Source organism: Sus scrofa, chromosome 6 (assembly GCF_054392235.1).
Source record: "Sus scrofa isolate SSC_HxYL_T2T_F1_AM1 chromosome 6, Sscrofa_HxYL_maternal_Yorkshire_Landrace_v2.0, whole genome shotgun sequence".
Lineage (NCBI taxonomy): Eukaryota > Metazoa > Chordata > Mammalia > Artiodactyla > Suidae > Sus > Sus scrofa.
The window spans coordinates 113,559,364-113,572,720 of record NC_139388.1 but is presented as its reverse complement, the minus strand read 5'-3'; the positions used below and the strand labels follow the sequence as shown (position 1 = coordinate 113,572,720).

The 13,357-nt window shown below is 40.8% G+C and overlaps 1 protein-coding gene across 16 annotated transcripts in view; it reads left to right on the top strand.

The window, feature by feature from the left end:
- Positions 1-13,357, top strand: part of OSBPL1A (oxysterol binding protein like 1A) — a 221,190-nt gene that overhangs the window by 126,749 nt on the left and 81,084 nt on the right. For 15 of the 16 annotated variants that reach the window (XR_014807738.1, XR_014807736.1, XR_014807737.1 and 12 more), the window contains one exon: positions 9,359-9,521. The exons of the other annotated variant lie outside the window; for it this stretch is intronic. Coding sequence is in view for 11 of the 15 variants with exons in the window: in XM_084964350.1 (XP_084820476.1) it covers positions 9,359-9,521 (163 nt within the window). In the remaining 4 variants the exon portion in view is untranslated. The remainder of the gene's footprint in view (positions 1-9,358; positions 9,522-13,357) is intronic. 16 annotated transcript variants of the gene reach the window in all.

The window sequence follows — 13,357 nt, the reverse complement described above, 5'->3', positions numbered from 1 at the left end:
TAGTGTCTCTTCTGTTGAAAACCTTCAAGGAGTTGCTAAACATTTTATTACACTTAGTGAGGAAATTTAGGGGTAAAGCTCTGGACTGAAAGTCATATGACTTTAAATATCTGTGAAGAAATTTGGGGAGGTTTGTCTTCACCCTCTGGATGCTTAGATTTTTAAATGTTGAGACAACTGTCATGATGTCACGTGCTCATTAGTTTATATGTCAAGGCATAATAATAATAAACAGAGGTGGCCTGCACACATCCATATTTGTATGTGGATGTATACACATACATCCATTATTTCCTATGGTCTTGTGGAGAACTGGCGTATTGCCGTCTGATTATATATGGTCTGCTTTTACCAGGGTGGCTGACACAGAGCTCTCACTGGCGGTAGAAGCCTTTGCCCTATTCTGTTCAGTTCGTTAGTATCATTAGTATTCTATTCCATATGGAGTTCCTTTGTAGTGGTCTTTATTGCTATGGGTGTATTTTCTCTGAATTGACTAAAACTAGATAATATAGTCTGTAAGTTCTCCTAACCAAGCTCTCTTGAGCTGCAGTGCATTGCAGTACCCTGAAAACACATGCTCCCATGAGCTTCTGAGTGGGAGTCCACACTCTTCCCTGAAGTTGCTGTGCATGTTGCACTTGACCCTTGACCATGTGACACGTGGACCATGTGAGGGCACTCTTGTCAATCTGTATATGCCCTATGATATCTGTATTGTAGCATTTGATCTAATATCTTTATTTTTGTTTTTTTTTGTCTTTTCTCCTGCAGCGTATGGAGGTTCCCAGGCTAGGAGTCAAATCGGAGCTGTAGCTGCTGGCCTACACCACAGCCACAGCAATGCCAGAACCAAGCCACATCTTCGACCTACATCACGGTTCATAGCAATGCTGGAGCTTTAACTCCACTGACCCACTGAGCGAGGCTAGGAATCCAACCCAAGTCCTCATGAATCCTGGTCAGATTTGTTTCCGCTGAGCCACTACAGGAACTGCTCAATTTAATATTTTTAAATAGGAAACACAAAAGACTTTCTAGTGTTCTCATGTTCCTGTACACACACTCTACTTTGGAGACTGTAAGTGGAAGGCAAATAAAGAACCACTGAGAAGTTTAAAAGTAATGCTGGGTTTGCATTTTTAATGACAGGTATGTGAAGCATTATTTTGTCTTTTTCTCCTTCTAGAATATAAACTCCAAGAATATACCAATCTCTTTGGTATATTCTCTCTACATTTGCATCCCTAGCATTTACCTTGAAATAGTACATGCCTAGCAAATATTTTTTAACTACACTGAAATTCTCCTGAATATGAATATGAAATTCTCCTGAATATGAATCGGCATTTCATATCCAGGAGCCACATCAGAATAATTTGTGGTACTTCTGAAAAAACAATTATATATATTAGTGTTAATATTAGCATTGAACAAACAGTCCAAAGCCAAATACCATTAACTTAAGGAAGAGAATTTCTTTTTTCTTCCTAAAGAAAGTAGGAAGTAGGCAGTCTGGGCCTGGTATGGCAGTTTCAGGTGTTGTAGCTGTTCCAGATATCGCATTCTAGTCAGGAGGAAGGGGCAAAAAATAGGGTTGTGCTCTTCCTTGCCTTTAAGGAGATGTGGTGAATTCCTTGCATCACTTCCATTCTTCCTGGCCAGAGTGTGATCGTGTGGCCATGTGACTAAGAGGTTGAGCAGAGAGTCTGAGCAGTAGTCTCTCTCTGTCTTTTTTTTTTTTGGGCTCTTTAGGGCTGTACCCTCAGCATATGGAGGTTTCCAGGCTGGGGGTATAGTCGGAGCTCTAGGTGCCAGCCTTTGCCACAGCCACAGCAATGCCAGATCCGAGCTGCATCTGTGACTTTTAAACCACAGCTCACTGCAACACTGGATTGAGGCCAGGGATCGAACCTGTGTCCTCATGGATGCTAGTCAGATTCGTTTCTGCTGTGTCATGATGGGATCTTCGCAGCAGTAGTCTTTAAGCTGAAGGGCAGCATATCCAGCTGGCAAATTGGGGTTCTTAACTGACAAGAAGAAGAGACTAGATATTGGGAGAAAGCACAAGACACAGGCCTCATTCAGTCTTGGCAGTCCTGAGGTAGAGGGTCTTGGCTGAAATGGGGCCTTGGATTAAAAACCAAACCAAAGCAGCCTTGTACTGCTTCAGATATACTCTTCATGCTGGAGAAACTCAGATCTAAGCCAGGTTTGGTGCAAACAGATCTCTTGATTCTCAGAATGAGAAACCGTTCACCTAGAGGGCATGGGTTCCGCCGGGTTCCTAGTCCACCTAATGATCTTGCTGTTTTAGAGTGATGTCATTCCTGATGGGGTCCCAGGGGTGGTTTTAACAAGAGCTTTGTTGTCATCCAGGTACCTGCCCTCCTGCATTTGTCTCGCCTACCAGTCTAGTAACCCCACCCCCCAAGATGTGAGCCCCTCTGCCTCTTAAGACCCCTAATTGTGTATTCACCTCGACTGTTATTCCTGGGTCTTAGGGTTGTTGCCAGTACCATGGATAGGAAAGCTCATGGGATTTGGAGTTCAGCGATTTTGGTTTCAGTTTTCATTCTGCTGCTGATAACCTTTGCCAAGTTACTTAAACTTTATGATTTTCATTTTATGCATCTATACATTCCTCATAGGGCTGTTAGAAGAATTTCTTGAACTCTAACAGTATGTAAAAGTGCCTTTTAAACTGTAAAATGCTATGCATATACTTTGTGAGTTGTAGACTTGGAAACAGTCCTGTGTAAGCAGAGCCATTGTTGGCAAAGATGCTTATGAAGTTAAATTCTTTTTTTGTTCATGGCTAGATGAACGCTCATACTGAAGTTTAGAACAGTGAGATTTTGAGAGACATTTTTTTTCTCAGGGTCTTGCTCCTAAATGATTACTTTTGGGATGAACTGTGAAATACTTGTTTATACTGGTGAAAGGGATTTTATCCAAAAAGGTTATTTTGCATGCCTCAGTCCCCCTCTGCCTTTCCTCTATGACACACCTGAGTATTCTTCATTTAAAAATACTATCTCAGCACTTACTGTTGAGCATGTCATAGGCAACCATTCCAGACATATAGGGAATACAATCATGAATAAATATTTAATGGAGAGTTTAAGAGACATGACTAAAAGGATAGACTTTTTAAAATTTCAGGCTTTTGAATAGGTTGATTTTGAAATTTCCAGATTGCCCACATCAATTTTTTTACATTACGTTGAAATGTATTTGCAGTGTGTTTAATATATATCATTACATGGCAGTTGAAGATTGTATTCTATAGTTTACATCATGCATAAAAAGCTTTTGAAATTTTTAATACATGCTGTATAATCTAAAATAATTTGGAGATTATACACTGATGTAGTGACTTTAGGAATATATAATTCTGTGTTAAGTTTGGAATGTAAAATGTACATAGTTATGATAATTATAATTTATTGTTGTTATTCCTTATGTGACTGTTAACAATCAGTGCCAAGTGATTCGGTTTTGCAATTGAAAGGGAAAATTATTATGAGATCTTATTTTAAATGCCAGAACCATTAAACAAGGGAGTGGAGCGCATGTGTATTGAATCTGCTGCTGGTAGCTTATATTAGAAGTGAATGGTATTTTTCAGAAGATGTATTTCTCTTTTCTTCATTTTTTGAGAAATGTAAAAACTCAAATTAGTCTTATTGTCATTTGTATGTAGGATTATTCTCCCATAAATTTTATTTTTATGGGAGGTTGTTTGTTTGTTTTTGACTTTTTAGGGCCGTACCCTTGGCATATGGAGGTTCCCAGGCTAGGGGTCCAATCAGAGCTATAGCTGCCAGCCTTCGCCAGAACCACAGAAATGCCAGATCTGATCCTCGTCTTCGACCTACACCACAGCTCACGGCAATCTGGATCCTTATTAACCCACTGAGCGAGGTCAGGGATCGAACCTGCGTCCTCATGTGTACTAGTCGGATTTGTTAACCACTGAGCCACGACGGGAACTCCTATTTACCAAATATTTCTTAAGTGACTCTTGGGCTCTATCCTAGATATGGGAGTAGTATGCAGTTATCCCCAATTGCTCCATGATTTAAAATGTCTGAAGATACATTTGGGAGTAATTGACTTAACAGATTATTAGCAGAAAGTGCAGTTTAACAAGCTCCATTGAGGTCATTTTACTCAGAGCATGTCAGTAAGTCAACAAGCAGGTAAAACCCTCACCTTCATTCCCAAGAGAGAGGCGAAGGGCAGGGAGGTATGGAGGTAATTCCCGGCAGGGTTTTCTTTTCTGTTGGCTTCAGCCAGACAGAGGAAGATGACAGTGCCAGGAAGAAATAGGCATTTTTTTAATGGTGCCAGGAGCAAGCCACAGTGTGCTATAAGGAAAGGGAGAATGCTGGAACAGCTGCCTTGTGTTGGGTTGACTAAGTTAGTGTGCGACATGGGATCAAATCTAATTTTCCTGGACTCTAGGGGCATGAGTGTGATTTAGTCTGGCCGTGAACGTGGAATAATGTCTGTTTGCGTTTATCTATCCTCCCTCTCTCTCGCTTTGCAAACTAGTGCTGCGGGTCTTCTAGGACCCACAGACCCTCCCTCACCAACCAGCTGTAAAGGACCAGACCCCCTTTTTGTTTTTTTGGGGGTGTGTGTTTTTTTTTTTTTTTTTTTTTTTTTTTGGCCTTGCTCAAGCCATGTGGAAACATCCCTGCCAGGGAGATCCAACCCCTGCCATAGCAGTGACCCGAGCCGCTGCAGTGACACCACCAGATCCTTAATGTTCTGTGCCATAAAGAACTCCCAGACCCACTTTTCAACAGCTCTGTGGCAGTAGAGGCAAAAGTTGGCATGCGGTTGGTCCTCGAAGCACAGAAATGTGTTAGTGTAATTCCTTATCTGAGAGGTAAAATTAGATGTTTTTGAATTCAAGATCCAGTATCTTGGTCTTAAGTCAGTATGTTCTTTCTTATAGCCATGCATCCAGTAACAGAGAAGAAAGGAAAAAAACTAATGCTCTTGGAGCCACCAGAGTATAGCCAGTTGAAAGAGCTTTACCAGGTTGATCATCAAGGCCAGAATGTCACCTAACCTGTAATTGGATAATTGGATACAGTGTTCTATGAATACTAACCATTTACTCCCACTCAGTGGTGTGTCTTTGCCAGATTTAATCATTACCTCTGCCTGATTTGACCTCTGTGAAATACAGGTTAAAAAAAATAGGGTGCTGTATAGAATGAGAGAGCTGATAAAATGTCTGTATGCTGCTAGCACAAGACTCTCTAGAATTCTGAATTCTTTTGCTGGCATCCATTCACTGTCAATATGAAGAACACTTGGGAAGTATTCATTGTGAATTTCACTCACCAGCATGAAGTGTAGTAAGATACAAGATTGTCATCTTGAAGTGATTCAAGATTACTGGAAAGGTTTAAATTTACATTAGTCTTAAGGGACTTAAGACATGGAGCAATGTGTCTGTTAATAATAGTTAATAATGTATAACTGATAAGTGTGTGGTAGTTAAGTCCTTAAATTTTTTTTCTTAAAATTTTCTAATAAAAAGTTTGATGTATACATTTATTTAGTTATATGTTGATTTTTGTTGTGGCAAAGTGACCAAGGGTATAAATTTTATTTGTGAATTTGAAAAATAAAATATCACATTATGCTAAAATGTTCTAATATAATTATACACACATGTTGGGCTTCACTAATTTTGTGGAGGAAGTTCTTTGTTCCTTTAATAATAACTAGGGTAGGTAAATTTAGGGATTTAAGAAGCCATCAGCAAGTGTGCATGTATTGATACACATCTAAATGAAGCACTGTGCCTGGAATTGCAGAGACAGAGTGCAGAAAAGTACTGTTGCCGTTGCAACATAGTTTCTAGGTTAGCAATGAGAATTCAGAGACAGAGTTGAAAAGTAAGATGACGAGTTGATGAAATTGGACTCTGCATAACTTGTTAAGTAGTTCTGCACTAACTTCCCAATGCAGGATATCATCCCCTAAGTGTTTCTCAAATACTGAGGTTGTAGCAGATTTGGAATTCGATTGTTCCAGTTGACTGTTCCCATTGCTTGATGTAATTGACCAAAAGTTGTCAGTGGCTTTTAAGTATGTTCTTAGATGCTTCTTTAAAGCAATGAGAGAGCTCTTGACTAGTGCAGTTTCTGTGATGTTTGTACCTACTTTCTCAGCTATGTTACTCTACGTGATGGGGGATATTGCCGTTGGAGGGTAGTAGATACTACCTTCGGTTCAGAAGATCCTGTTATGCTTGAAACTAATACACATGCCCTCAGATCAACTGACAGGTGAAAACAGGGTGAGAACTGGAACTGTAGTTAGAACCTCTTCTCCTGCTCCTACCCCTTTCCATCTGTCTCTGAAGAACATATGAAAATAGATGTGAAGGTGGTGGAAATGAAGTGTGATGCCTATTTATTTATGTATTTATGTATTTATTTATTTATTTGTCTTTTTGCCTTTTCTGGGGCCGCTCCCGCGGCATATGGAGGTTCCCAGGCTAGGGGTCCAATCGGAGCTGTAGCCGCCAGCCTACGCCAGAGCCACAGCAATGCGAGATCCGAGCCGCATCTGCAACCTATACCACAGCTCACGGCAATGCTGGATCCTTAACCCACTGAGCAAAGCCAGGGATCGAACCTGCAACCTCATGGTTCCTAGTCAGATTCATTAACCACTGAGCCACGATGGGAACTCCCCTATTTGATATTTTTAATGCAAAATAATTTATCAGTTTTTCCAGTGCATTCAATATCTATTTATCTCACTTAAAAACTCTTTATATTTTTAAAGGTTACTTTCTGTTTATAGTTATTACAAAATATTGGCTATATTCCCATGTTGTGCAGTATATCCTTGAGCCCATCTTAAACCCAGTAGTTTGTGACCCCACCCCCCTGCCCCTATATTGCCCTTCCCCCTGACTTTTCACCATCACCCTCCGCCCCCGAAACTGGTAACCACTAGTTTGTTCTCTTCATCTGTGTGTCTGCTTACATTTTGCTGTCTAAGTGATGCTTGTGTTAGATGGATAAAGGGTAAGGATTTTGAATACCATTTTGTTGTGGGAACTTGATATTTGAGGGACTCAGTCATTTGCTACTTTTCTGAAATCTGCTAGATGAATTCAGGTACTGAAACTTAGGTACTTGTTAAACAGAAGGGATAATTCAGTTGTTTCTTACATGGAAAAGTATAGTGTCAGCAGCACATTTGCTTTTTGGTATTTGAACAGTTAGAAATATAAAGCTTCTCTAAAAAAAGAGGGAGAGCAGGGGTGAAAGAATTTGGATCTTCCTGCAGTGGTGTTTTTGGAATCTATAGCAGGGCTGATCTTTTCCATTCAAAAACGGATTGTTCTGAACATTGTGGTGAATTTTGTAGTCCTTATTTATAGATAAATGAATTGTCTAGCCTGTCAGGAAGACAGTGACTTCAGCCAAAATAAGAGTATTTCATCCTTGGTGATAAAATTTAGATTATAGGAATATTTGCAAGTATTTTGCAATTCCTTAAAAACTGTAACTGTATAAGTATTTAATTTTTTTCAGTTTGCATGTCTTCTCTGATTATTGCTTATCATTTATTGCTATTTTTCTTTCATTATCGCAGTTTTAATAATAATAATCTTGCTCCTATAATGATAATAAATACGAAGGTGGAACTACTCCCAAGATAAGGTTTAACCCTCTTTTTGTTGTTGAACTTACTTAGCATTTTAGTAGAACTGTCTTGAAGTCATATTCTTGGAGTATAGTTCCTAACATGTGGCTATGGAGTCAGAAGGTGGAGGGAGCTGCTGCATCTTTGAGGATGGGGAGGAGGCTCAGAGGGATGCCAGGAAGTGGGAGGCAGGTAGAACAGAGCAGTTGGAGCAGTGGCGAGAGAGTTGGGCAGCTCCAGGACCCCGGGGCACATGTCCTGACCTGCAGGAGGTTTCAGAGGGCACCCCATCCAGTGCCCTTCCAACTGGGAAGAGCCTGAAGGGAAAAGTTAAAGAGGCTTTCAGTCCAGACCTGGCATCACCCCGGGCAGTTCTCCTTCCTGAAACATCTGCTTTATGTGTTGGGATTATATTTGAGAAATAGGTTATGATTCTAAGGTCTCCAAAAAAAATGGAAGCAGTGGAGTTGAAGACTTGATTAGAGTACTAGAAGGCAGTAGATCCCTAATTTTCTAGGTGAGGAAGAGGAACAGGAGACTTCTGAGGTGTTAGCAGATCCTAGCTTTTCTGACTCCTGTCTAATGTGCGATGTGGGCTCTAGAAGTTGAACAAGATTACAGAGTTTAATACAAAGGTTGGTAAAACCGTTCATACCAAATCTAGTACCTGCTACTTTATATGAGAATTAGGTTACTTAAATTTTTTTGTCTTTTTGCTATTTCTTGGGCCGCTCCTGCGGCATATGGAGGTTCCCAGGCTAGGGGTTGAATCGGAGCTGTAGCCACCAGCCTACACCAGAGCCACAGCAACGCAGGATCCGAGCCGCGTCTGCAACCTACACCACAGCTCACGGCAACGCCGGATCGTTAACCCACTGAGCAAGGGCAGGGACCGAACCCGCAACCTCATGGTTCCTAGTTGGATTCGTTAACCACTGCGCCACGACGGGAACTCCAGGTTACTTAAATTTTAAAAGGTTTTAGTTAACTGCAAAGGTTCAGATGCTCCAGAATTAGATAGGAAGAATAATAGATTATCTTCAAAGGATGAAGGCTTTGCCTTCTCTGTAAATCTTATTTATTTATTTATTTTTGTACATTAAATTCAGGGTAAAATATGAAACCAAAATCAAAATATGGAATTGAAAAAATGGCAATTAAAGTGTCATTACTGGGCCTCTTGTTTCTCTTTATTTGATGTGCCAGCTGTTTTGGTGGTGAACTTGTGGATTATATCTTATGTTTTGATGTGGTATGCATTTTAATATTTACAAGGGTTTTAATTCTTTATGTTGTTCTAAAACTGGTTTCTTAATTTCATGATTAGTGGTAAACCAAATATTCTCTATTTTTAGAAATTTTATATGATTTTCAGTTTGGGCTGATGCCCTTCTACTAGGATCCTGATCCTCTGAGCTGATTTTGTTTGCTAGTTCTTAATCTATTTTCATTAGCTGGAGCTGTTGTGAGAAAAGTCCCCACGGGAAGGGCAGAATTAGCTTAGTAATTTTGCTCATTCATTCATGTGTGCGTAACACGACTGTTTTCATTTCTGATGTTGCAACTGAACTGGATCTAAAGCGAATAATTTTCACATCCTTTTGAGTAAGTCTGTATCTCCTGTCACTCTGAAGTTTTTTTTTTTTCTTTTGTATATCTTTTCTAGGTGAGGAATTTTAAATTGGAACAGGAGCAAGAAAAAAACAAAATTTTGTCAGAAGCGCTGGAGACTCTAGCCACTGAACATCATGAGTTAGAGCAGTCTCTGGTTAAAGGCTCCCCACCTCTCAGCATCCTTAGCGAGGAGGAATTCTATGATGCACTGTCAGGTAATTCTAGAACCCTGCCATTTGCCGTGTTGGTAACTCAGTGTTGACCACCTAACTGTCTTCTTAGGTGGATGTCCCCTTCAGTTCCCTGGAATTAACAGATGGGAATGTATCATGCCAGCTCCTCAAGCCACCTGCTTTTTGTGTGATGTCATTAAGGCAGGAGCCTGAAAGTTTGGAATGAAAGTCGTCACTGTGTCTGCCTTTGTTGACAGTGTAGGCCATGCTGGGGCCAGAGTGCCATGAATTTGGTTTATTCCTTTTTTTTGATTGTTAAATACCTCCTAGTGCCAGGTGCTATTACATGTTAAAGGATGAAAAGATGGATGGTTTCTGTCCTTGGAGAGGTCTTAGAGGAAAGGGCGCAGATGAGAACCAGTTGGTTATGGTATGGATGCCACGTGCCGAAGTACAGGTGAGATGGTGCATAACTGGAACAGAGGAAGTGCTCCGCTTGGCCTCAGAGACACATGCCACAGAGCAGCGTAGCAACCTGGCAACAAGCAGGGCCGCCAGAGCCAGACTGTCTGCATTAGAATGCTGCCTCTGACACCAGTCAGTTGTGTGACCTTGGGCAAGTTCCATGACCTTTCTGGTTCTCAGATTTCACATATTTAAAACAGGGATGATTATAGTACCCTTTTCAGTGGGTTGAGTCAGGATTAAGAGAGTTCTTATGTTTCAGTTGTGTTCGGGATAGTGCCTGACGTACAGGTATTTGAGAAATGGGAGATTTTTTGAGAGAAGGTCCTGCTAAGTTTTGACTTTTTAGGAATTTTTTTTAGAATTTTTGAGGTCGATGTGGGTGAGGCTGTGGAAGGACGCATGGAGGGGATGGTTCGAGACAGATGAGAGGGAAAATAATTCTTTTATGTGAGGAAATTAAGTGCGTGTATAACAGATGAACACATAAAATTACTGGGTCTTGCAAAACATGACCATGGAAGCAGAGAACCTCAGTGGGTATGGAGGAGAAGCATCAGATGCATCATAGGAAATCAAAGGAAGTACAGTGAGAGGCAGTGGAAATGAGAGCTAAAGAAGAGGAGGTTAAGGAAGTTGGACTGGTGTGATCATAGAGAACAAGAAATGATGCTGGTAGAGAAGAGATTCGTTACATAAAATACACAGAACAGCGCATAGAAACATTACCGTAAGAAGTGTGACATGATCAAAAGAAGGGGAAAAGCTAGTTTTAATAGCTCAATTGGGGAAAGATGATAAAGATGATGTCAGATGTGGTGCTTGCAAAAAGAATGCTTCAAACTGGGCAGAGAAAGTGAAGACTGCATCTGAAAGCACAGGAGTGAGTGACAGGGTAAAGGAGGCGTTGAACCAGATTGAAGGAGGTGGAGAGAGGCTGAAGGACACTTGAGGCTGCTGACATTTCTTCACATCCACCCTGTGCCACGTCCAGTCATGTTGTCCTGTATTCCTTCTGTTTGCAGCACCCCAAAAGCAAAGTCGCTGGAGGGATTACTGCATTCAGCGCAAAGAGGTCTGAATACAAAAGAACCCCTAGACCCTTCAGCTGCTCATCTTTTTTGTCCTTAAAAGAAAACAAATTTAGTTTTTTTCTTTAAAAAACAAAACAAAACAACTTTTCATTATAACCAACATAAAAGTACATGTAGTACCCAGTGTCGTTTTCCTTTCATTCTTTACCCTAATTATGCTCTTCCTCACAGGTTCTTATTAACAGTTTGACAGTCTCTTCCAGACCTTTTTAAAAGCATTAGCATCTATATGCGTGTGTGTATATATGGGTTTTTAAGAAATCATGAATGTAAGTAATTGTATAATTGTTGTTGATCTGCTTTTCCATGTAACAATGTATCTTGGAAATCTTTCCCATCAGTAGTACAGCTCTAGCTCATTCTTTCTAAAGCTTACGTAAAAGTCAGTGATGTGATTTACCTGAGTTTTCTTAGTCCTTCCCTTCTTGATAGACATTCAGCAGCTACTGTCATCTTTCTGCTTCTCAGTCGTATTTCAGCATTTGTTCCAAGGTCGTCTCCTCCGGGAGAAGGAGATTGTAGTCTCTAGGTCAGGGTTGGCAAATGAATTGTATCTCAAGTGCCAGCTCAGATTGGTTTGCAGCACCTGCTGCTTTATGAACTGCTGTGTGAAGAAGGATCCTGAGGCTGAGTCCAGGTGCCTTGGTTAGCAGCCCGTTCTACCATGGCTGTCGGGAAAAGGAGAGGGACAGTGCCATGAGTTTGTTCCTACCCTGGCTAACCTGCCTGGGATTTATTATATTTGCCTGAACATAGTAGCCATTCTTTGGCCACTCCTCCCATTTCCTACTATAAATCTTGGACTCATTTGGTACAGTGTAGAACTGTATTAAAATTACAAGGCAGATGCCCAGCGTTGAAGTCCTGCCCTGCTGGTGACCTAGCCACATAATTCACAGAGCTCATAATAGCCACCATTTGGGAATGACCTGATCTCCCTACAGTGTACAGATAAACCTCCACCCCCACTTCCTCTTTCTCTTCTTTTACAAAAGGTGAAATGTTCCCCCCCCCTCGCTTAATTAAGGGCATTTCCTCCTGATTAGTTCTGGTACCCATCTCCTTATGCCGTCTCCAGAACTTTTATTTAGTTACTGCTTCATTCGTCTACTCTTTCTTTCTGTCTTTTTTCTTTTTCTTTCTTTCTTTTTTTTTGCCACGCCCTAGGCACTGTGTGGAAATTCCCAGGCCAGGGATTAAACCCATACCACAGCAGCAACCCAAGCTGCCACAGTGACAATGCTGGATCCTTAACCCGTAGCACCACAGGAGAACTCCTACACTCTCTCCTTTTTAAATTTTCTTCTTCCAGTTTCACTGAGAAATAATTGACGTAGAGCACTGTAGAGTTTAAGCCTAATGATTTAACTTTCAAACATCATGAAACGTTGACCACAAGAAGTTTAGCAAAGAGCCATCATCTTATATAGATACAAAATTAAAGGAATAGAAAAATTTTTTCCTTTTGAAGAGAACTCTTGGGATTTAATTTTTTAACAGCTTTCATGTACAACATGTAGCAGTGTTAATTATATTTACCATGTTATACGTTGCATCCCTAGTACTTATAACTGAAGTTTGTACCTTTTGAAACTGCCTACATACATTCAGCCTTCTCCAACCTCCACCTCCAGGACCATGTATCTGATCTTTTTCTGTAGGTTTTGCCTGTTTATTTGTTTCTGAAGTATAACTGACCTGTAAATACTATGTTAGTTCCTGTTTTGAAATATAGTGATTAGTGATATTTCTGTATATTTAAAAAATGAGCACTGTAAGTGTAGGCAGCTGGAAATATGTGCATCTTTTTTTTTTTTTTTCTTTTTTTTGGCCACCCTGTGGCATATGGAGTTCCCAGGCCAGGGATCAGATCCAAATGGTAGTTGCAGTTTACGTCACAGCTGCAACATTGGATCCTTAACCCACTATGCCCTGCCGGAGATCTAACCTGAGTCCCAGCTCTCCAGGGACACCACCCATCCCATTGTGCCACAGCCGACCTTTGAGAGCTTTGTGCCTCTTAATCTCCCTCACCTATCTCCTTCAATACTACATTATCTTAAATACTAACTTAAAATTCCTGTAATACTTTCCTATCTTTGCCATAACAAATGACCACAGATGTAGGGGCTTAAATAATGCAGGTTTATTCTCTTAGTTCTGGAGGTCGGGAATCCTGCCAGTATGGACAGGCCTGTGTTCCCTCTTGGAGGCTCTATGTGAGGCTCTGTCTTTTTGCTTCTCTAGCTTCTGGGGACATCCTTCATTCCTTGGCACAAGGCCCCATCCTCCACCTTCAAAGCTATCGGTGTGACATCT